This window comes from Thamnophis sirtalis, unplaced genomic scaffold, assembly GCF_051295495.1.
Source record: "Thamnophis sirtalis isolate CommonGarterSnake01/CBP01778 unplaced genomic scaffold, rThaSir2_p1.2 scaffold_6, whole genome shotgun sequence".
NCBI classification, from domain to species: Eukaryota; Metazoa; Chordata; class Lepidosauria; order Squamata; family Natricidae; genus Thamnophis; species Thamnophis sirtalis.
The window spans coordinates 26,532,395-26,557,016 of record NW_028261386.1 but is presented as its reverse complement, the minus strand read 5'-3'; the positions used below and the strand labels follow the sequence as shown (position 1 = coordinate 26,557,016).

The 24,622-nt window shown below is 39.1% G+C and overlaps 1 protein-coding gene across 1 annotated transcript in view; it reads left to right on the top strand.

Moving 5' to 3' along the window:
- XKR6 (XK related 6) overlaps positions 1-13,855 on the top strand; it is a 166,923-nt gene extending 153,068 nt beyond the window's left edge. The window contains exons 2-3 of the mRNA XM_014071690.2: positions 6,524-6,720; positions 12,794-13,855. Of these exons, the coding sequence (XP_013927165.2) occupies positions 6,524-6,720; positions 12,794-13,758 (1,162 nt within the window). The 3' untranslated portion in view covers positions 13,759-13,855. The remainder of the gene's footprint in view (positions 1-6,523; positions 6,721-12,793) is intronic.
- The last annotated feature ends 10,767 nt before the right edge of the window (positions 13,856-24,622 follow it).

The window sequence follows — 24,622 nt, the reverse complement described above, 5'->3', positions numbered from 1 at the left end:
ATTTTACAAAATGTTACTTTGCAGATTATAAACTTTTGGCAATTATAGTTAAAGTAACTGGAAGTTCTTTCAACACTGAAAGGACAATGTTTAGCAACTTTAAGATGTATGGACTTCAGCTCTCAGGAATCCCCAGCCAGGATTGCTTAAAGTTCGCACATCTTAAAGTTCCTAGAGTTAAGAAACACTAGTTTGGATGAAAAATAATGATTTTGTTTTCTTCCTGTATACCTGCCATGCTCAAAATCTGTTCCTTCTTGCTTTCTCCATTCACCTGGACATAACTACCGTAGTTTTGGTTTGTAGCCCATTCTGCCAACTGTTTTCCATGTCAGGGCTGTCCCAAGTGTAAATGAGGGCACTTTTGGTTATTGCTAGAAAAGAAGTTATTCTGTATTTTTTCTATTAAACCCCATTCAGTTTGACAAAAGAGAACTGTTAGAAATTCATTCAGATAATAACATTATTCAGAAATTCTTGGGGATGGTATGTGGAATTTTTGCACTTAGTTACAAGTTATATTGTTCTCTAATTAAAATATTCCCTGTTCATCTTTGAGCTGGCAAAAAGCTCAATGTGAAATTTACTGTTTCTATTGCCAGTTGCTCTCATACCTCTTCTGCTTGTTTCAGAATAAGAGGAAGACTGTTTCAATCCTAGGGCAGATAGAGATGACTTAATTCTATCTCATCCACCGACTGGAGATGAGATAATAGAAACATGGGGAAAAAATGACTCCAGGGTTAGGTTGAGGTAGGGACAGGCCCTCTACTCTGTCATTAATCGTAATTAAACTCCAGGGAAACACGTCATGGGTGAACATTTACCATGGTTCTGTTTTTCATAGTGACGCTATTATCTACGCTTAGAGCAGGAGTGTCAAACTTGATTTCATTGAGGGCCACATCAGGATTGTGTTTGATCCCAGTGGGCTGGGATGGGCATGGCCAGCTCAGTGTCACCTGTGTGGCCAAGTGCTAAGGCAGGACTTCCCTCAGACCCTCCATCACTCTCATTATAACCTCTCTACTTCCTTCCTTCCTTTTCTTCTTTTTCCTTCCCTCTTCCTTCTCCTTTTTCTTCCTTCCCCTCTTTCCTTATTTTCCCTTCCTTCCTGTCTTCCCAACTTTCTTTCTTTTCTTTGTTTTTCCTCTTTCCTTTTCTCCTTCCCTGTCCCTTCTTGCATGCTCAAAGGGGGAAACATGTCTCATTTTGTTTTGTTTTTAGATCATTTAGCCCTCTGCCAGTGAAAATGGAGCTTGGGGGCGGGGGGAGCTGCCGGCCTCCTACAATCCATTGCCAGGGAAAATGGGCTGGCAGAGTTTTTGCTGGCAGAGGCACTACGGGCCAGTTCTTTGCTGCTTCCATGGGCAGCCCCGTAGACCAGATCTAAGCACCCGCGGGGTAGAAGTGGCCTGCGAGCATTGAGTTTGGGACCCCTAGCCTAGGTGGAACTCTATCTGTGAGATATTATTGGAGAATGCATTCATCTAGTGTTCCTCCTGACAAACATGGTGGGATTTCAAACAAATGTTTGGGCTGTGACTACTTCCAATTTGTGCAATGGTTCCGCTTTATAGTGGACCATCCAATGCTGAAGAGTAACAAAACTAAAGTGGCTATTTATTCTCCTGTTGCCTCCTGTTCCTCTCCAGACATCCCTTTATTCCTTCAGACTTCATGTTGCTATACACATTCCTGAGTCAGTTTAGGACTTTGCTTTTCTACTGAAGGCTTCCAAGTATCTCTGCCCACTCGTTCTGTTCACAGCCTTCCACCTTCTTTCTCCATATGTCTCCTGACATCCATGTTCCAGCTTTTAACTCAGTTGCTGCTTGCAGTTCACCATCTCTAGATTTATTCTCCTGGCTATGTATATTTTTTCCATTGCTCTATCCAGCTCTGATCCAGTCTTTTAGTTCATTGCAAACTTTGCTTTCCATAGCTGTTATCTTGCAAATATTCTTTGATAAAGTCTCAGCATACATTTATATTTTAGAGATTGTCATCACACTTCTAGATACTTATTGTTCCCTAACTATATCTTCCTATGGAGAAAGGTTCTCCAGAAGTTGAAGATTGGTCTTGTCCCCTGTTTCTGTTCAGGCAATCATGGTGCCACAACACTTGAAGCCATCTAACGTGGTTGACAGCTCTGCAAATATCATTACCTTTATCCAGTTTAATTTATACTTCAGCTGCACCAAGAGAGAGTCAAATGAATTTGTTCAGAGGTGTAAATCTGGCATTCACTGGCATCTATTTACTATAACAGAGACCTGTGACTCTAGAGCATTTGCACTTCAAAGAGAACTGCAACTACATGCTGAGAAACTCACCAGCAAATAGTTTTGCTACTTTTTTGGCAATATTTTGCACTATTCTATAACCATCAACTACAATCTCCCCCACCCCACCCCCGTCCAAGTAATCAAGGCAATGTTTTGCTTGCTTGCTTGTTCAATCTTGTATGCTGCCATATTTTAGAATAACTCCTGGTGTTTAGCAACAGAACAATACAATAAAACATCCACAATAAATTAATAATTAAGTAATTAAATTAAAACATCTACAATAATAGTAGTAATAATTAAAACCATAAATAAAAGCCGGAGCATTGTAATACAACAGGCAACAATATCTTCTCGATCCCTGAAACTTCAATGAAAAAGATTCGTCTTTATCAACTTCCAGAATGTGATCAAGAATGGAGCGGGCTGTTCTACAATATTGGGACCATAATGGAGGAGCCTCCTGGTCTCAGTCCCCTTTTTTTTTCATGAAATGAGGAAACATCAAGTTTCTCATAGGGTAAGATATTGGATGAGAATCCACTGGTCTAGTGGCTAAGGCATCAGGTTAGGAAACCACGAGGCCATGAATCCTAGTCCCATCATAGGCACAAGGCCAGTTGGATGACCTTGGGCCAGTCACTTTCTCTCAGTCCTAGGAAAGAGGCAATGGCAAACCATTTCTGAAAAACCTTGCCAAGGAAACTACAAGGATATAGCCAGTCTCCCAGAATCAGACACAATTGAACAGAAGAAAATATATATTGGACAGACTGATGCCAGTAGATGAATACTTTAAAGTTAAAACCAGTACTTTGAATTATATCAGAAACTTATTAGCAATCAATTCAGGTGTAGCATCTTGTTGGTGTCTAATGCAAGCTAGTAAACAGGCTGGTTCTTAGTTTTCTCCAGTAACACACAGTTAACTAGTAGGGATACATATATGAATATACAGATTTGCAAAGACTGACACAACAGAGGAATGCACCTAGGTCCATTTTCTTAGCCATCTAGCTATATCCTACAGACTAAACATGGGCAAAGTGGCTTAACTATGTAACTAAAAGGATAAAATTGCATTAAAAAACCACCAGTACTATATGGTAAAAACATTGATGTTAACTAAACTACCTGGGCAATGGGGTCTATACCGTCTTCTGTAGGAAGAAATGTCCTTCTGGGTTCAGTTCCAAGTGGGGGAAAAGACACTGGAAACATGGAGGCTGTTTGGAAAGATGGTTTAATGGTGAACAGGATTACATGGCTTGAGCTCCTGAGCAGAATCACATGGCTTGAGTTACTGAGCAGAAAAAGGAAGAGATGCTGAGAGTCCCTGGGTTTTATGCCCTCTCCTGGGCTTTGAACGTCCTGGGGCACAGGAAGACTATCCTGATTGGTTGCTGTCAGAGGTCATAGCTAGCTTTGTAGGTTGTCTGTGTGCCACGTTTGGTTGAAACTTGGTGGCAATGAAATGGCTCTGCCTGAAGGGGGTAGATCTTTGTTATGTAGAATAGACTGGCTTAGGCCTTAATGGCCCATCCACAAAGGTGTGGGCGGCTGAGTTTCTGGCAGCTGAGTTTCTGCCTCTCTGAGTTTCTACTTCTCTTTTTGGGAGAAATATTCTGCCTTTTTAACATTTCCTAAAATATTTCATTTTCTAGGAGAGGGGTGGGCTTTAACTTCCAACACTTCTTACTCAGAGTAAATAATAATGATATTGATTTATTAAACTTGTGTGCTGCCTAACTCTGGGCAGCTCACAACAATAAAACAAAAGAAATGACAATAAAACATAAAAAAATAAGGGGGGGGATCCTAAAGTCATAGCCTTCCTTTGCCTCCAGTGATGTCACTGAGGTTAATGAGATAATATGCACTGTAATAAAATTATGATCATAATGTCGACTTTGATTCACAAATATCATAATGTGAAAAGATGATTTCAAGTACATGCATGCATGCATGCATGCATGCATGCATGCATGCATGGATACATACATACATACATACATACATACATACATACATACATACATACATACATACATACATACTATGCAGTCTAGGACCAGCTCAGTGTTGAAATAAAGGGTCCTTGGTGCTCTCTGAGCTTGGTTGTTTTCTTGCAAACGTTTCATTACCCAATGTACGTAATATCATCAGTAATAGCACAGACTAGCACTGATGATGTAACCTACTTTGGATAATGAAACATCTGCAAGAAAACCACCAAGCTCAGAGAGCATCATGGACCTCTCAGAAGTGGAAATTCTTCTGATATTTCCTCCGGCTCTCACTGCCACACTTACAGTGAATTTTTTTTTTAATATAATGTGAAAGTAGAATGGAAAGTAGAATCCTGTTTTTGTCCAAGGCATGACTTTACAGCCTTAATATCAATTTTTGTATAATTAGAGTATATTGCCACCTAGTGTCAAACCTGAGTCACTTCTTGCTCATTCTTTTAGGAAAAAAAACAAGTTTTCCAGGCCATTCTACTTCATTCAGAGTTAACCTTGTTTTGCTGCTATTACTACAGCTATTATAGAAGTCAAGATGAAATTTTTGAGCTTCACCAGAACCATTTTACCATACATGACGGACACTCTCCATCCTTTTCACCGTTGAAAATAAGAACATAATAACTTGCCTTTAACTGGATCTCTGTCCATTTATATCATTGTTGTTCACTCTGATTGATGGTGGTTGGTTTGGGAGAGATAGGAAAGCATACTCTATCAATAGCCCCTCCTGAAGTTCTGGTAGTGGAACACAGTAGCTCTATCCCAGTTCTCTAATCAAGTTATCTCTTTTTAATTTTATTAAATTTATTAAGGCCATGCAATCCAAAAGACTCGTGAGTGGCTGGACGGGTACCAATCCTCACATTGCATATTGAAGAAAGCTTTTAGGCATTACTTTCATTCATTCTGCAATCATTTATTTTCTGAAGTAAGAGGCATTGGTCAACTAATCAGAATTGTCCTTTTATTCATTTATGCACAGCACATTTTTTTCCATTCTTAACTTATGCATGATTTATGGAGTTAACACCATCTCCTAAGAAAATGAAGACACATAAACCTTGAACTAATTAAATAACCCACTTGTTTAGGTTTACTGAGCTAAAGTATACATTATCAGTGTGTTTGAACTTTGGTGTTAGACAAAACATTTTCAAAATATTGCTTTGGATGCTCACCGCAGGGTTACAAGCGGTAAGTACTTGAAATCTGTCAAGTTTGTAAGAAAGAAATGAAGATGATGATATTGAGGTGTATGTAACTGCTGTTCATATTAAATAGATGAAAATGCTATGGTGCTAACCTGATAAATCTAAATCATGCTATGGTGCTAACCTATATACGAAGGTCAGCAAACAATATGTATATTGTACAATCTTATCTATTGTATGCATACCCCAAAGTACTCCAACTAATTCTAGTAAGTCTACAATTCAAGTAAGATATGTAGATTTGCCATCGTTGTTTCAATGACAGTCAGTTTGAAAGATTTTGATAAAATAAGGAACTGCTCCTCTTTAATTGACCTACAAGAATTATTCCTCATATTAAAAAAATACTTGTAATTTTTTTTCCATTTTAAAGAAGGAACTCCATTCTGATCTTGTTGGAGAACAAGATATACTGCTTTAAATTGATTCTTTGTTGCAATACATCACCTGCATCCTCCCCAAACAAGGAACAATAATAAATCTTTTCATTTAAGAAAATGTATTAGATTGAGAAAAGAAGTAATATCTCTGACTGTACAGCTTAGAACCATGATGATGAACCTATGGCACACATGCCAGAGGTGGCACACAGCGCCCTCTCTCTGGGCACATGAGCCATCGCCCCAGTTCAGCTCTGCTGTGCATGTGCGGGCACCTCCCACCAGCCAGCTGGTCTTTGGGGGTCTGCCACGCATGTGCATGTGCGGGGGTGTACAGGGGCCCGCATGCACAATTGCAGGGAGGCATGTGGGGGTCCCACGTGCACATGCGCGGGGGGTGAGGCGCATTGCATTTTGGGGGTTCAGGTACAGGTGTGCTTTGGGCATTTGGTCCAGAAAAGGCTAGCCATCCCTGGCTTAGAAGAATGATAAACCTCAATGAAAAACATGGGAGCTAGGAAGAGAGACAATGAACTAACATGGATGAAAGAATTACCTTTCACCGGATTCTTTCATCATTTCATATTTTGTCCATACTTTCTTCCTGTCTCCAGGTATATCCGAACCATGTATCTGGGGATCCAAAGCCAGAGGCAAAAGGAACACCAGCGGCGCTTTTACTGGGCTATGATGTACGAGTATGCAGATGTCAACATGCTGCGCCTCTTAGAGACCTTTCTTGAGAGTGCCCCACAATTGGTGCTACAACTCTGCATAATGATCCAGAAGAACCGTGCAGAAGCTTTACCGTGTAAGTGACCTGACTGGTGCTCCTTGTTTTGGAAGAGTTTGGGACGTGTTTGGCTTGCTCACCCAGGTGGAAGGTTCAGTGGTTGATATAGTCCTTTACATTAGTCAAGGGAAATTCCCCCAATTTAAGAGAATACTTTACTGTACTTTAGGGTAGAATTCTTCTCACTGGAGAAGAGCCTAATGCTGGGAAAGACTGTGAGCAAAAGAAGAATGGGATGCCAGAGAATGAGGTGGCTGGTTGGAATCACCAAAGCAGTCGGTGTGAGCTTAAATGGACTCCAGAGGATGGTAGAGGACAGGAAGGCCTGGAGGAACATTGTCCATCGGGTCGTGATGGATTGGACATGACTTCGCAACTAACAACAACAACAGTTAAAGATGATTAATCAGTGGAACAACTTGCCTCCAGAAGTTGTGAATGTTCCAACACAGGACATTTTTAAGAATATGTTGGATATCCATTTGTCTGAAGCGGTGTAGGGTTTCCTGCATAGGCAGGGGGTTGGATTAGAAGACCTCCAAGGTCCCTTACAACTCTGTTATTCTATTCTAACAAGGGTAGAATTGTGGGATCCTTGGTGGTCTCTGAGCTTGGTTGATTGCTTGTAGACATTTCATTATCTAACTAGGAAACATCACCAGTGCATGGCCCTGACAGTTAGTTGGGCAATATAGTATCTGCAAGCAAACAAGCAAGCTCGGGAAGCACCAAGAACTCCCCAATTCCTCCAACCCTGTACTTCCTTAAGATTAAAGGTGTAGCTCAGAATTTCCGAAAGCTAAAAGGCGTTTCCTCTGAAGAAAGTCAGTGAGAAGGCATCCATTCTTGCTTTAGAAGAATCTCAGTCTACTTTCCTCTGCCTGTCTTGCAGTGAACATTCTTGTGGAACATTAGAGAGGAAGGCAGGTGTCGAGCATTTGCTTTTCCACCATTACATATTGATTTTCCAAGAAGGAAACCATAGAGTGATTTAATAATAATAGTGCCATTTCAACAATGGAATTTTTTTTGCATGTAAATTATTGAATATAAATTTGGAGGAAGATAATAGTATAAAGTAAGTAGAATCTGAAGGATTGTAACCAGATACAATACCATGAGAAAGAAAAAATTGCAGTGAATGTTGGCCATTAAAAATGGCAGGTAAAACACTATCACTCTTGCCCATAGTTTTCCTTGGCATAGATAGGTGATCAGTTCAGTCCCCTGGCAAGAGCAGTCCAGTACTTGCTGGATAAAGAGATGAGGGAGAAGGAGGGAGGGAGGACAGGAGGCAGAAGAGAAAATGAAAGAGAAGAAAGGTATTAAAAAGAGAATATAAAACATTCTAAAACCCTGTCCTTAGCTTCAGCCTCTGACTGATTAACTCTGAAGGAATGCAAATTCAGCAATTCACTGCTCCTAGCATAACACATCCCATTCCCATGATTTTGTTTATGAAATAAGTCTTGGCAGAGAATAGGATTTAACCCCATTCCGTTAATCCTGGACTTTCTTTTACAAACTCATGGAAAATTCTGATTCCGAAATAACTGCTGATATGGCACAACTATTTTTTCCCCTATGTTTGAAAAGGACTTGGAGAATTCACAAACTCCAAAGTACTGTGAGCTAAACTAGCTTCTAGGCACAGACCCCCGAGGCCTTTGATTAAGGGTAGAAAATAAATTTCTGACAAGTTGTTCTTTTTCATTTTTTTTTGCAATGGATATCGAATTAAATGTTTTTAGGTTTTCTGAGTTTAGATCACTATTTCTCAAACTTGGTAAATTTAAGATGTGTGGACCAGAGGTGAAATTCAGCAGGTTCTGACAGGTTCTGGAGAACCGGTAGCAAAAATTTTGAGTAGTTCGGAGAACCGGCAATTACCACCTCTGGCTGGCCCAGAATGGGGTGGGAATGGCGATTTTGCAACATCCTTTCCCCAGGAGTGGGGAGGGAATGGCGATTTTGCAGTATCCTTCCCCTGTCACACCCACCAAGCCACACCAAGCCCACCAAGCCACGCCCACAGAACTGGTAGTAAAACAAATTGAATTTCACCACTGGTGTGGACTTCAACTCTCATAATTCCCGAAGCAGTGGTGGCTATTCTGGAAGTGAAGTTGACAAATCTTAAAGTTGCCAAGTCTGAGAAGCACTGGTCTAGATAGTGCCAGCAAGCATAGAATGAAATTATGTTTGTTTTCTTTCTCTCCTTACCTCTCTTCTCTCTCTTTCTCAGACACACACACACACACACACACACACACAAGCATATAATAGGAGGACATGTTTATCTGCTATTTCAATTTCTTGTTATTGTTCTAAACTGGTGAAACAACACTACTATCTCATACAGGACCACCTCACATAAGCTTTAGAGCATTCTAGTGTCCTTAGCCCTAAGACATCTTAAGAGCCCTCAAGATCTTGATTCCTGCTTTATCCACCCATTGGAGAGAATTAACTCAGCAGCAATTTAATCTTCCCGAATAACTCCTACAATATCCAGAAACACTCAGTGGACCAGGACATTTGCAGAGAGGAGATGAAAGTGTTAAGGTGGCACCGAAAAAGAGAGTGAGGCTTCACTCACATCATCACAATTGCCATTTTGATTTCCATCCACCATAAAAGATTCCACTCCAATGAATGATAGGAAGGCAAGATACTGTTGTTCCTCATATGTGATAGCAGTTTGTGGGTCATCTGACAAATAAGGAGTTGTGCGCTGAAGGTTGAAATGTGTCATCTCTTCAAGATAGACTAAACTAGGATGCCAGAGTCACACTAGGAATGATAATGCTACTTTGTTATAGGGTTACAGCAGGGGTGTCAAACCCAATTTCATGGAGGGCCACATCAGGGCTATGGTTGACTGCGGGGAGCCGGGTGGGTAGGGCCAACTGGGCAGGCATAGTCAACTGGGTAGGCATGGCTAGCTTAATGCCGCTCACAGGGCTGACTCAGAAAAAAACAAATCATACCAGCTAACAAAATCTTCCATTCCTTTACTTTCCCTTCCATCCCTTCAAACTCAATTTCATTTAGGGCCACATCAGGGTTGTGTTTGATCTCGGGGGTTTGAGTGGTGGTAGCAGCCTGGGGCTATGGCCAGGGTGAGTGTGGCCAGCTCAACGTCACTCATTGAGGCTCTGTTTTCTTCTGCGATGGCCTCCTGTTGCCCTCTGCCAGCGAAAATAGAGTGTGCAGCTTTCCTGGGCCTCCGTTTTCACTGGCAGAGAGCTGTAGGAGTCTGTCATGGTCAAAAATGGAGCCTAGGTAGGCCTCCCTGAGCTCCGTTTTCACTGGCAGAGGCATCGTGGGCCGGTCCTTCACTGTTTCCAGGGCGGCTCCACAGGGCAGATCTAAACACCCTCTGGGCCAGATCCAGCCCCTGGGCCTTAAGTTTTAGAGGGTCATTGAAGCACTTGGAGGTTTATCTGTGTCCTCAGGGTCACCTGAGTAATGCTCCTGGTTTCTGTAGTCTGCAATCCCCCCCCCAAAAAAAATCCATTCCTACTTCCACACTATTCAAGGATATTCATCCCACATTGTATTGCTAAAAGCCTGTAGAGATTCTCAATCATCCAGGTCATGGTTGTCCCAAAAGTGCTTTTTCAGGAGACAACCCAAAATTGGTGGCTTCTCTATGTCTGTGCCACTATTTTAGTTGGGTTGTTTAAGTTTTGCCACTCCAATATCCTAGTTAGGAAAAAAATTAGTTAGTGTTGGGCTTTAGGATTTAGTGTCCATAGTCTAAAGTTTAAACAACAGATTAGTTGATGTTTGGCCAGCAACTTTGGCTGACATCTGCAGGAGCAAAGTCTTCTGCTATACAGATCACTGGCAGTTGAGCAGAGATGGACTCCAGTCTTTATAGCCAGATATCCTGAATCCCCAATCAAGTGTTATGGTCAGGATGATATCTGTAAAAGGCAACTAGACTGTCAAGATAGAGAAGAAAAGTGGAGAGGTCAGAGTCAGTTCTCTTTCAGAGACCAACTACAAGCTTGTTGTGAAAAGGCCATAACTCAGCAGCAGAGTAGAAAAACTGGATAGATTAATGACCTAAACGCTGAAATTTATCCACTCTGTTGTGGAGATATCTCAATAGAATAGCACTTTGTAAATGTTCATAATTCTCTAATTCTCTCTTTTAAAATAAATTGTTGTAACCTGTGGCTATTGGATAAAATTACACTAGTGCCACTTTCCAAGATTTCTTATCATGCTTAAATCAGAATATAAACTAAGCTAAGTCACATATCTGAGAGCACATGTAATGGCAGAATAGACAGAAGATTCTGGGCCTATCTTGTGCAGAGCTGAATTCAATGAATGTCCCTCAATGGCAGGATTTCAAATAAGAGTGGGGAAAAAGTTTACAATGCCCTTTTTTCCTGGACAACTTTAATACAGGAAGTTAGAAATCATAATCACTTAGGCCATTATCTAACAAAATGAAGTTCAATGTAGAGAAAAGCAAGGTCTTACATTGGGCAAGAAAAATCAAATATACAGGTATAGATTAGATGAAATCTGGCTCAAAAGCAGTGACTGTGAGAGGGATCTTGGAGTCCTAATGGACAATCATTGAAATATGAGCCAGCAGTGTGCAGCAGCAACCAAAAAAGTCAATGTAATCCTGGATGCCTTAATAGATCCCCACCGTCCCCACCGTCCAGGCCTTCCGCACTGCCTTGAAGAACTGGCTCGCCCGTCAGGCCTGGGGATAAGAATCGCTACCCCGCCCGAATGATGAATGGATGTTGCTTACTATTTTATTATATGTTGTTGTCTTAATGTTGTATTCCCCTCTCCCTGGTTTTCTGTGAGCCGCCCTGAGTCCCCTCAGGGAAAAGGGCGGCCTACAAATGCTAATAAAACCTAAACCTAAACCATAAAACCTAAATAGAGCAGAGGTGGGTTCCTACTGATTCGCATCAGTAGTGGAAATTGCGATTGGGTCTCTGAATCTGTAAGGACAGCATGCTCGCCACGCACCCAAACAGTTCCCCAGTCACCGCGACATCTTTTTTTGACCTTTTTAAATGTTCTGCGCATGCGCAGACCTATTTATAGGCAATTACGCACCGAACCGGCAGTAATGCCAGCAGAAACCCACCCCTGTAACAGAGGGATAGAATGAAGATTACGTGAAGTATTAGTACTGCTTAGTAAGGCCACACTTAGAATATTGCATCCCGTTTTGATCACTATATTATAAAAAAAAGAAGTAGCAATTCTGGAAAGAGTGCAGAGAAGAGCAACAAAGGTGATTAGAGGGGTGGAGGTTAAAACGTATGAAGAACAGTTGCAGGAATTGCGTTTGTCTGGTCTAGTGAAAAGAAGGATTAGGGGTAATATGATAGCAGTGTTCAAATGTTTGAGTGGCTCCCACAAAGAAGAGGGGATCGACCTATTTTCCAAAGCGCCAGACGGCAAGAAAAGAAACAATGGATGGAAACTGATCAAGGAAAGAAGCAACCTACAAAATTAAGGAGAAATTTCCTAACAGTGAAAACAATTAACCTGTGGAACGACTTGCCTTCAGAAGTTGCGAGCTCCATGACTGGAGGCTTTTAAGAAGAGACTGGAAAGCCACTTGTCTGGAATGGTATAGAGTCTGCTGCTTGAGCAGGGGGCTGGACTACAAGACCTCCAAGGTCCCATCCAACTCTGTTATTCTTTTATTTGTTACTTGCTTACTTGTTGTGATGTCACAGACGATATTAGCAATTTAAGAATCACGACCTTTTATTGATAAGCAATGACAAGCATCATCATAAACCATAACTGCATATAAATTACAGTTGCTGCTTCTGTAGGTGATAAAATTATGCAAATGGTAGTCAGCATTTATTACAGGTGGGATCATGTTTATGCTTATTTCTTTCTCTCTCTCTCTCTCTTTCTCTTTCTCTCTCTCTTTCTCTCTCTTCCTCCTCTAGATCTTTTTCGCTAACCTGACTCGCATTATAATCATGTTTCACACCTGCCCCTCAAGAGGATGATGTAAGCAACTGCGTCCTTTCTCCTGTGTCTCCAGTTTAACTCTGTGGATTTGTGTGTGTTCTCCCGGCAGGTGTATCCTCTGTGGCCTCCCTGATGTCCCTGGCTTGGGTGCTAGCCTCCTATCACAAGCTTCTCCGGGACTCTAGGGATGATAAGAAGAGCATGAGTTATAGAGGAGCCCTTATCCATCTCTTCTGGCGTCTCTTCACCATCTCATCCAGAGTTATCTCTTTTGCCCTCTTTGCTTCCATCTTCCAGCTCTATTTTGGGATCTTTGTCGTGGTCCACTGGTGCGCCATGGCCTTCTGGATCATCCATGGTGGGACAGATTTCTGCATGTCTAAATGGGAAGAAATTCTCTTCAACATGGTGGTAGGGATTGTGTACATTTTTTGCTGGTTTAATGTCAAGGAAGGGCGGACCCGATACCGAATGTTTGCCTATTACACCATAGTCTTGACAGAGAATGCTGCCTTGACGCTCCTTTGGTATTGTTACCGAGATCCCGACACCACTGACTCATATGCTGTGCCAGCGCTTTGTTGTGTCTTTCTTAGCTTTGCTGCTGGGATAGCGCTGATGCTCTTATATTACGGCGTCCTGCATCCCATGGGGCCGAGAGCTAAGATTTTTGCCAGCTCCTGTTGCGCCGAGCTGCTCTGGGGCATTCCTTTGCCCCCTGACATTGAACCCATGGCTCCTCAAACCCCTGGGTATAGGGTGGCCCAGGCTACGCCACCCAGAGCGGCCACGGAGCAACAGGAGGAACTCACAGCTGACACATGCTTACCAGTTTTCCAAGTGAGAGCTATGGTGCCATCAACTCCGTCTGGGAGACCATTCCACCCAGAAGGCCCTCTCATTAAGATAGACATCCCAAGAAAGAGATACCCAGCTTGGGATGCTCATTTTGTAGACCGAAGGTTGAGAAGGACTATAAACATTCTCCAGTACGTCACCCCCACGGCTGTAGGCATTAGGTATAGAGATGGACCTCTCTTGTATGAATTGCTACAGTATGAATCTTCACTTTAAAAGCTCCTTTAAATGCAAATACCCCTACACACACACACACACACACAAACACACACACACAAACACACACACAGAGACATGCACACTATTGCAAATAAACACCCACCTGTTAAAAGAGGGATTTCATGGGGCGGGGGGAGAGAGGTGGGTTAACTGTTTATGGTCAAGACAGTTCTGAAATAACCTTCCAATAAGTTTTCTTTCTGGTTGCTGTATGTATTTAAAGGAAAGAGAAATCCTCTATGTTTTATAAGTAAAAATGAAATGAAAGGTTTTCTTTTGTTTTTTACACACAGGAGAAAGCAAGAACAACAACACAAACCAACCAGTATTGCAAACTTCCACGATTCAGAGGTTGGAGAAAAATTAATTACTTCACCTCTGAGTTTTATATCTTACACCAAGTGTAGGACATTATTATAGGGATTGGTGCTGATTGAAAATAATAATACTACTAATAAAAAAAAATAAAACAAACAAACAAAAAACCTACAACTGCCTTATGCCCTTAGGTGCTGAGTTTCATTACGTACTGTCACCTTCCTCATGCAAAATGTTTTGATTATTTTAATGACATATAAATAGATAGATAGATAGATAAATAGATTATAGTGTACACACGCATACATAGGTGTGTGTATGTGTTTATACATAATATGAAATTGTACAAAAGAATCAGGTAAAAAGGAAATGCCATTGGTTTTGTTAGATTGGCACAAGACAGGTGAAAATGATTACCCTCCCACCTACCCCCAGTGAAGGAAATGCCAGGCTAAATTTAAAGAGGGATCATGGCTGTGTTTTGACTGGCATAAAAGTTACTCTGATTTGATATATTTAAGTTCCACTTTCTCATGTCATTTTGAATGGGAATGTACATTAACTGCATCCCTGCTATGGAAAAAAGGGGGTCATTCTTTATGATTCACTGTATTAAGCTTGAATCTCAGGGTATATCCTCTTTTTTCCCCAAAAAAGCAATGAAAACCCAGATTTTTATTTGCATCTGTTGTACAATGACTCAACAATTAGCATGGCTCAGAAGCACAAAAAATGTCCCTTCTGGCACAGAGTCTGCCCAGTTCATTGAAAACTGGAGATATTTTTTAAACGTTGATGCGCAAAACTGATTATTGCTGTGAATTGAATAGGGAAAGCATTACATCCATTTACATCTCTCCTTGTCTGAAAAAGTTGAACCAAGGTGCACATCTTCAAAAGCAAGTTATTTTATTGGTTTTCAATGCAATTGTCATTGACATCTTTAAACTTCAAAGCATAACTGGTCTATTTGATTTCTGAGCACACCTTTTAGATAGCCTTTAATTTTAAATTAAGTACCAAAAACAAGCATGAGAGAAAAGAAATACTATTTGAAGGAGTTTATAAAGCATTTTAAAATTCCATAACAATTTCTCTCCTCCCCTCTCCCAATCATTTTCAGTCTTAATAAAACTCAGCATAGTAGCAAAAAGAAAGTCCATTTAAAGGAACATGCTTTGATTGGAACTTGGGCTTCTGACTACAGGCATCATTTTAAGGCTACGAAGGGGGATATGTGAATTGAATTTGCAATGATGCAGCTTGTTTTTGTGTGAGCCTTAAAGTGATCTTATGGCATTCTCTGGTTTGTTTATGTTTTTCTATTTTCTAAGGAAAAAAGGAAAACAAGAAAATGAAAATGAAGGATTGAATCTCTGTATGGAAATAACTCATTACTGATGTGTTTCTGGTGAAAATTTGGTGCTTAATATTTCTATTGTTTCTATAGTTGTCATGATTTAGCCAAGAATCATTTGACTCTAATAGCATTTCTGGGGAACTACAAACACAGACTTGTTCTGATGATGTCCTCTGCTGAATGTATGTAGAAAAGAAACCACCATTCAAACAACAACAGGACAGATTAGTATAGAATTTCAACCTCAACGTTTCAGATACCTGCTCACAGGAAAACTCTACAGCTAGACTCTGCAAGTCTGCATAAACCATATTTGATGTCTGAAGGTTAACATTTTGCTTATTTTCTTCTTTGGCTCTCAGCTGGAATAGCAGACTGTGTACAATATTTCCATTCACGAATCGCTTTGTTAAAATTATTTTTCTCTTGTCTAGGGCATCTAAGGTTTCAGTCTCTTGCCATCAAAACCGAGGGACAAAAGGGGAACAAGTGAACCATCCAAAACCAATGCCAGTTTTGGGGTATGGGTGAAATTTTAAAAAAAAACATGCATAGCGATCTAAGCCAAATAGATATCTTCAGAACAGAAATCCAACAAGAGAGAATGGGTGTAAAACTAAACTGGTGGAAGCATTTGAAAAAAAGTCTTACGAATTGTATATTGTTAAGCTGAAAGTTCTTTTCACCTGAATATACCTGACAGTAACAGATTTTGCAGTGATGCAGGCATTATTATCATTATTATTACAAATATGCTTCAGAAAAGGGTTGAGGATTTATTAGGGTAAACTCCAAATGCACAAAAGTCTTATTATTTAAAAAAAAAGCCAAATGTTTACTAATCTCAGGGCAATTAATAATTATTTTAGACTTAGCAACTCTGGGCTTCTTACTGAAATTTGTCATGCGACCATCCTTTTATCCACTGTCATTCCCCCCCTCCCCCCTCCCCCCCCCATTTACTGAGGATAGTCCTATTCCAAACCTCCTACTTTTAATAAAACACTGTATTCTTTGGAGGGCAGGCACATACTAAAATTGAAATTTCATGCCCATACGCAGAACCCTTAATATTTAAATATATGTAATAGATACCCGCTTGTATTTATTTATTTAAGAAAACTTAACTTGCTTACCCCTCACTCTCAGTGACAGAAAAATTAGGGAAAATATTTTCATACAAAGGCAAAAAATGCAAAGAATTATAAAATGTTTGGGTCAATATAATAACTCTATCCTTATTAGCAATCCTAATTTAATAATGAACATGGTCTCCCTTTCTGATTTTTTTCCCCATAAAAATGAACAATGCTAGACTGACACAACATTTTACCTGTAAAGATTAAAAATGAGGGCTTTGGGTTGAAGTACTCATTATGTGTAAAGAATTCTACAAATGGTTAGTCTCTGACAAAATGCTGCCACTGTTCTATTTTTAAATTTCTCCTCTATTACCACTATATCCAAATAATAAATAGCAAGTAAGACTGACAAAACTTGCCATACAGCAAGTTTGATTTGCAATTGTAAGCAGTTCTGAGCTAAAGTGGCGATTATTATTATTTTTTACTTGGGAGTAACATCCCAGATATGTATTCTTAATTATTTTTGTATTTTAATAAACCTGTTTATTAAGACAGTTTGTAGGATATAGGTAATTAATAGAAAATAAAGGACTAGAGAAGGAAGTGAAAATATGTCTTAAATATGCAGCAATGCTTCAATTTTCAAATACAGTAGTATAGAATATATGTTTATATTGAACAGTTATAATGTAGTACACTTTAGTTCAGGCCATCAACCATAATAGTACATTCTTCTACATGAAGATGAATCATTCTATTGATTGACTAATTTATCATAATAAAAGTAATTCAGCCTTTTTGTAGTCATTATGGGACTGTGCTTCATTAGACTTTGAGTTAGATAACAGCTCCTATCTGAAACGAGCTAAACATTTAAAAAATGAAAAGAAATTCAATGAATAGAAAAATCTTCATATCATGGACTTCAGCCATCTACTACTACAGATAATGCATCATATTAACAAAGGTCTGCCTGTCATGACAATTATTGATCTAGAAGGCTTCAGGTAATTTTCTCTCTGTACTTTTCTTCTTTTTGCACATTCTTTAATTATCTTCCCCCATATAGGAGAGTAAGTCACTGATGTGGTTATTTTCTAGCTGCAGGGAGGTACTTAAAACTCCCTATTAATTGTAGTTTAGGGCCTTTCATTACTGCTCACTTAAAATACACAGAGAGAGAGAAAATGCCCATTCTTTTGCTGGCAGAAAACTATCAGCATAACATGTGCTGTCCCTATTGCAGATCTCTATCCTGTCTGTTTTATGCCACTGCAGTCACTTGATGTTCCTTAAATATTGATGGCCATTCTTCCCTCAAGAAACCAGGATAGCTTTCCAAATATTAGTCAGTGTAATGGAGAAGAAACAGTTGATGCCTAATAAAAAAAATTAACACATACCCTTCTAAAGTTGTTTCTATGGAAGATGAAAAGTTTGCTTAAAGCACAAACCTATGCTGTTCAAATCTAAGTAACCCTTACTTATTCTCAAGGCTATAGGATTTCAGCCTTAAAGGAAGAATGTTTACAACAACCAAAGTGGAAGAGAAGCTTCTAGTTTTTATTATTATTGATGTCATTCTATAAAATTGTTAGCACTATATCAAACTTTATGTGTCATCCAGTATGTGATAGCTCCCAAGGTACCTTTAAGTGATGACAACTATGCACCCAGTAAGTCATTCAAATAGAGGGGGTCTCGTATCTACTGGCACCAGTTTGACATTTTCCTCAGTGCCCAATGCTCTCTGGTCAACTGTCTCATTTGTTTTCCATTAGGATTAGCATGAAAAGGGAAGCATAGGATAAGCTTCAGAGGCTCCAAGACTTTCTTGCCAAAATACAAGGGACAGAGGGGTCTCTTCAGTATTCAGTTTCAAAATGAGCCTCTGGTAAAGAAAAAGTAATAGCAAAAGTAAAAGTAACCTTCCAATAAATGGCTGTTTTGTGACTAGCTAGGTCCACCTTGACAGCCATTTTAGTATTATGTATGATAGTCCTTGTGGTCGCTTGTTAGAATACCCACAATTTTTCACAATGGGCCAGCCTATTTCAAAGAATTGTTCACTTGAGAAAACAATTGCTTTAGCTCAGGGGTGTCCAAACTTGGGAACTTTAAGACTTGTAGACTTCAACTCCCAGAATTCCCCAGCCATGCTGGCCGGGAATTCTGGGAGTTGAAGTCCACAAGTTTTAAAGTTCCCAAGTTTGGACACCCCTGCTTTAGCTTCTCAGCAATAAATATAATCCTCGCTCTCCCTGTAGTTCTGTTTGAGTTGGATATAATAGTTAGTGTCAGATTAAGACTGGGAAAACTCAAGATCAAATGCTTATATTCTTATGAAACTGACTGAATGACATTGTAGTCATTATCTTCTCTTGACCTAACATTAAAAACAATTTGAAAGATCATATTGTGTGGGGAAGGGGTGGATGGAAAAATGGGTACCTGGCTCTGAGATCCTTGAAGAATCTTGGAATATAAATGTAATAAATTATCCATCCAGGAACACAGCACTCTTCTGCTACTAATTAAAGCAGACATAATTTTATTCAGGCTTCTATAGGGAAGCCTATAAAAAAAAAGAAGTGATTGTTGTAGTAATGAAGAGCAAAGAACTTCCATCCTACTTGTATCAAATCCAAAATGCTTCTTCCAATTCTATTTTCAAAGCTTGTATGGCCCACATATATCTATATTAACTTTTAGTTCTATTTGTAATTGAAAGATAAGGCATATACTTAATAAATCAATAATGAATTCCAATTATGCCATTTCTTCATTCTGGAAATAAATCTTTAAATGGTGCTTCAATTCAACCCTACTTTCATAGTAAATAACAAGAGAAGGTTATGAATAAAATGTGGGGGCTTCACTAACATGTATTTGCATATAATTTATCTGCAGACTCCCCCCCCCCACCCACAATTTTTGATGTCATATTTTTTGATCAATTGGGAGAAGAATGATCCCCAGTTGTAATGTGGCTTCTGACACAAACAAATTAGTCTTAAGGAAAATTATGATGCCTGTGCCTTACATCCCTGTATGCTACCCTTCCCTTCAAATGTATAAGGTTTTTGGGGGGAGGGGAGGAAAGAAATTGTGTCTTGAACCAAGACCAACTTTGGCACAATTTTTGTGGAAGGTTAATGTCTTAATTCCAATCCCAAATGTCAAGAGTTGGGTAGCCAATTGTTTCCTTCCACCAAAGTTTATGTAGACAGCATCTACTCCATCAACATGAAATATTAAATATGGTTCTATTATATTGCATATAGCAGATAATCCTCAGATAGCATTATCCATAAGAGAAGTATGGAAAGTTTGAAAAATTGGTGCTAAAGCAACATTTCTGTCCTGGCATATTTCAACAGAATCCCAGAGGTGCTTGGAGTAAAAAGAAATCTAAAAGCTGCAAGCGCCAAGGCATGGCTACTATTCGTACACCTGCATATTTACTCTGGAGTTGGTGATTTGCTAGTTTGCAACCTATTCTACTACAAAAGCCTTCTTGTGCCTGTTTTGCTGTGCCATGTTTGGCACAAGGCCTCAGTGAGTCAGTAAAAAAAAAATTACACACTGCTGATTCTGCACATACACCCCAATTCCAACATTTTACAAAATTAAACCATGGTAGCCTACTTGGAACATTTCACACAAAGAGAAGGAAATCATTTCTGTTTCAGAAAATTGTTGGAAATGTTTCCATATTTGTCTGCTGCCTTAGACATTTTCAGGGTGGCCTTGACTGTTCAGTGCATGGAGGCTGAAGGAAAGATCAGTATTTATCTTTGTATCTCAGGTATATTCTGGTGCAGGGAAGCTCAGCTAATAGGACATCTCAAGGCTACCCCCAAAGCAATGTGGGCAAATGTTTCATTGAGGCATTCTGCCACAAACTGTTTCAGTATTGACAGGTCTAAATAAAAGTTTACAATACAATCACTGATTTCTTCTAGAAGCAGGGTTTAAAAAAAAACCAGTTAAGAACCCTCCTACAGAATCACCAGTAAATATTAACCAGACACCAAAGTACTATTTTGTACTAGAAGATTCTGTAAGCTCCAAGAAATTTAGGAATGGTATTGACAAGTGTGTATGTTTCCACTGCATCTTCTTTGAACCACAGGCTAATTCACTCACAGAGGTCTCTTAATGGCCATGTGATTCATTACAGTGGGAGAGTCAAAGCTGAATGTGGGAAAAGATTCCACTGAAAAGCATTGTGTTGATATGACTGTTGGCAATATGAAAACCACTTACATTCATGTGCAAGAAATATGTCATCATTTGTTGCTGTAATCTTCAAATGATGGTCTGCATATATGAAGCAGTCTGTGGAGTAGAATAATTATAGCATGTGGGAAAGAAACATCTATAGGCTGAGAGCAATCTAGCCATGAAATTGTCTTTGTTCCCCAATGTATGTTGTGAATCTGGTGAAAGAAAAGGTGTGTGTGTGTGTGTGTGTGTGTGTGTGTGTGTGAGAGAGAGAGAGAGAGAGAGAGAGAGAGAGAGAGAGAGAGGAAGAGGAGGGGAGGATGAATTTAACAACACCAAGGATAATTTTGTATTTTCCAACAGTTTTATTATGCCATTGTATTTCTTTGAACACAAAAAGGACTAACTGATTTGGTATATATATATATATAGATTTCAGGTTTTGTTTGATACCAGTGATGATATTGGGGTTGTGATGTTGGGGTTGTGATGAAGACTGTTCATTGGAAACTTGTGGTTTCTATTTCTGTTGTAGAGTCTTTGAACAATGTGAAATCTCTCCGTAATAGGTTTTGTTGTGTCTTCAACTTATCTATTTGTAAATTATTTGTGATTATCTTGACCTACCTCACAGGGATGTTGTGAGGCCCAGCTAACCATCTCAGAAGCTGATGGACAAAAAGTGCTAAATACGTGTTAATCAATTTATAGTTTAGTTTTATATTATCACTAGCTGTGAGAGTGTTTAGTTAATCTGAAAGAAAAAATGTTCTCTGCTAATAATAGAGGGCAATCTCTTTCATAAATGGTCTGAAAAATAGTTTATTCCTCTGCACAATGTTGAGGCACATGTGTGTCATGAGGCTGGTTCACGCACATATATATATGTAAGACTGATTAACCTGATGACTTTCATCTGATTGTGTGAGCAGGCTTCAGTGAAAAGCCTTATGGTGAACAAATACAATTTCATTTGTAATAATTGATAGCATGTTCACATACATAGACCATCCCCTGCTTCATTCCTTGTGATAAAATTGCATGTGTGAACCAACCTTTTATTGACCCTCAACTTTCACCAGTTCTTGCCATCTGATAAATCTGAGCTATGTTCTAGCCAGTATGATAACAGTGATGTGATTCTTAATGCTAGCAATCTTCTTGTTAAATCAATGAAATGCTTGCTCATACTTTGGGGAAAAGCCTTGATTTAATGAGGAAAACAGCGGATAGTTGTATACTACAGAAAAAATTATCTTCGCTTGAGTCAAATGGGTTCATTTGATTGCCTTTGAGTTTCCTGACTGCGTAACCTATACATCACAAATGGAATTTGTTACTTAGGTAGTTTTTTTTCCCCAGTGTGTGCAATGGTTATATGTTCTTACTGTTATTTTAACTGCATGATGTTATGCAAAGACTGATGGCAGTGGGGACAATGGAAGATCAAAAGAGATATCAAAAGTCACCAGAGAGTTTCAGCTATTCAAATGCAGCAGTTCCTCCCAAGACCTTGAGAATAACCCAGCAAACTGTGCAATTAACAGGACTGGGAGGGACAAGATGTTCTATGATATATCAGCAGGTCCACCTTTTTCATCATGCAGTGTTCATGTCAACGTTCAGAGGTGTCTTTAACCAAATGGAGGCAAAGAACAGTGATCTTACATTAGAAATTCACTGGATAATCATGGTTTGGCCTATTGAAATAAGCAGAGCCCAGGGTTGCAGTGGAATAACTCTTATCTCTGGGATTAATTTGGTTAATTGTTTAAAATCTGCTATGAAAATACTGGTATACAATGATAAATAAATAAGATGGGAGGGGAACAAAAAGTATTTCAACTCCTTTTCTTTTCCCTTTTCTTCTGGATTATATTTCTCCCATCAAGCTAACATTGTTTATATAGCACTATTCCGGAAATTAATGAGGAGAAATAATTAATCTTTGAATATTGGAAAAGGAAGATATTGGAAATTCTTGATTCTTGCAGGTTTAATTCAAAGAAGCATTAGCTGTCCAAAGAATAATGTGATCACATTCAACCATGCAAAGGACATGTAAATCATTTAGAATTGTATGCAGTAATCAGATCAATGGTTTTACATTGATCCAATGTACATCTAACAGGAAGTAGTTCTGTATGTAAGATTTTTTTTGCAGGGAATCCCTAAGGATCATATTTACATAGTATATAATTTATCACAATGTATTATGGTGGTTAGAACATTGAATAGGATGCATTAATACCTAGATTCAAATCCTTGCTTAAATATAAAGCTCCCTTGGTCACGTGGGGCCATTCATTACCTTTTAGTGAATGTCACCCTTTTAAAGCAAGAAAAATAACCATACCCTTCTTAAAAGAAGGATTGGATTTAAAATATTAAATAATTCTGAAATAAAGGAAAAGGAATTCTGGTTTTCCTTGGCAAGGGTAAGAAAAATGGTGCCTTCCAAATTTTCCTATATTAAGATTATTTTTAAAGCCTTGTTTAGTAGGGATGAGCAACTCATACGCCCCTGGGAACCCTCAGCACCCCACTCTTACTGCTCAGAACCTCCTAAAACATGTGAGAGCAGTTTTGATGGAGGGGAGCTAAGGGGAAAATGGGTAACTTTAACTGTTGCAGAGGTTTGATGCGCCCTTAAAACCCCTGAAATTGCATCCTTTAAAAAATCCCCAAATTGGACCAATGTTTCCTTCAGGAAGTTTAACAAAACAAAAAATGAATGATTTAAACATTAAATCATTATTTTGCTATTTGAGCCATCCTGCCCCAAAACACGCATAAATGGAGCCAAAATTGTTAACCCCTTCAATGACATCACAGTATCAATGACCAAATTCTTACAACCTCAGAGGCAGCTACTTGTTGGAGCTCCTACACCTAAAAAGGTTGCTCACCCCTGACTTACAAGGATCCAGTCATGGAAACAGTAATACTCTTAGGAGCACCTATTTTTATGCAAGAACTTGATTACTAGAGTTCAAACATGGTTGCCATGGTGATAGCATAAGGTCATGATTTCATTGTGGCAGAAATAAAGAGAGAAGAATTCATAATTTTAGTAACTGTATGCTATCAAAATGTCATCCTCGAATCTCTGAAAACTAGAACTCTCCGTATTAGACATAATTTGTATATTTATGAATACAGCCATCATGTCATTTTAATCTCTACTTTCTTCCAGAATTTCCTGCTATTTTCAGATTTCTCACTAGGTTTGTGTCTGACACTAGGATAGTTTGTGTTCCTTTTTTGCCCACCAAAATGTTTTGTCCAATTGGTTATGTCCATTTATTTTGTCTGGTTCATAGGGTTTTTATTCCACCTCAAATGGGTCAGATTTAGGCTTCTTGATCAATGGTTGGCAGTTACCTTTGTGAATTTATGTATCTGCTCTTTAATCCCAACAAGAATATTGCATCCATCAATTACATAGAAAGCAAAAACTTTTTAGACATTAAATTTTAATACTAAGGGAGGCCCAAAAAGGAGCCAAGAATCCCAAAATGGTAAAATTAGATATTTTCAAATGTTGAATACTATGAGCATTTATGTAATTACTTCCAATCCCCTAAATCTATGGTGGTACCCTATTTCAATTTTTTCATAAAAAGAAAATACTCCTGGTTCACCAAGCATTGGCTGAAACAGTACAGTGTTGAAAATCCCACACTGTACCTGATTGCATACAATATATCAATGTTTTAATTATAACAATAGTTGTAACTTTTTCTACCTGTAGTACCTGTTGCACAACTTGGCTGCACTTTCAAAATGTTATCAACTCCACCCTAGTGTCACGTTATACAAAATGGGCTCGTTAATCAATATTGTTGCAGGGTCCAATCGGAATCGGTCA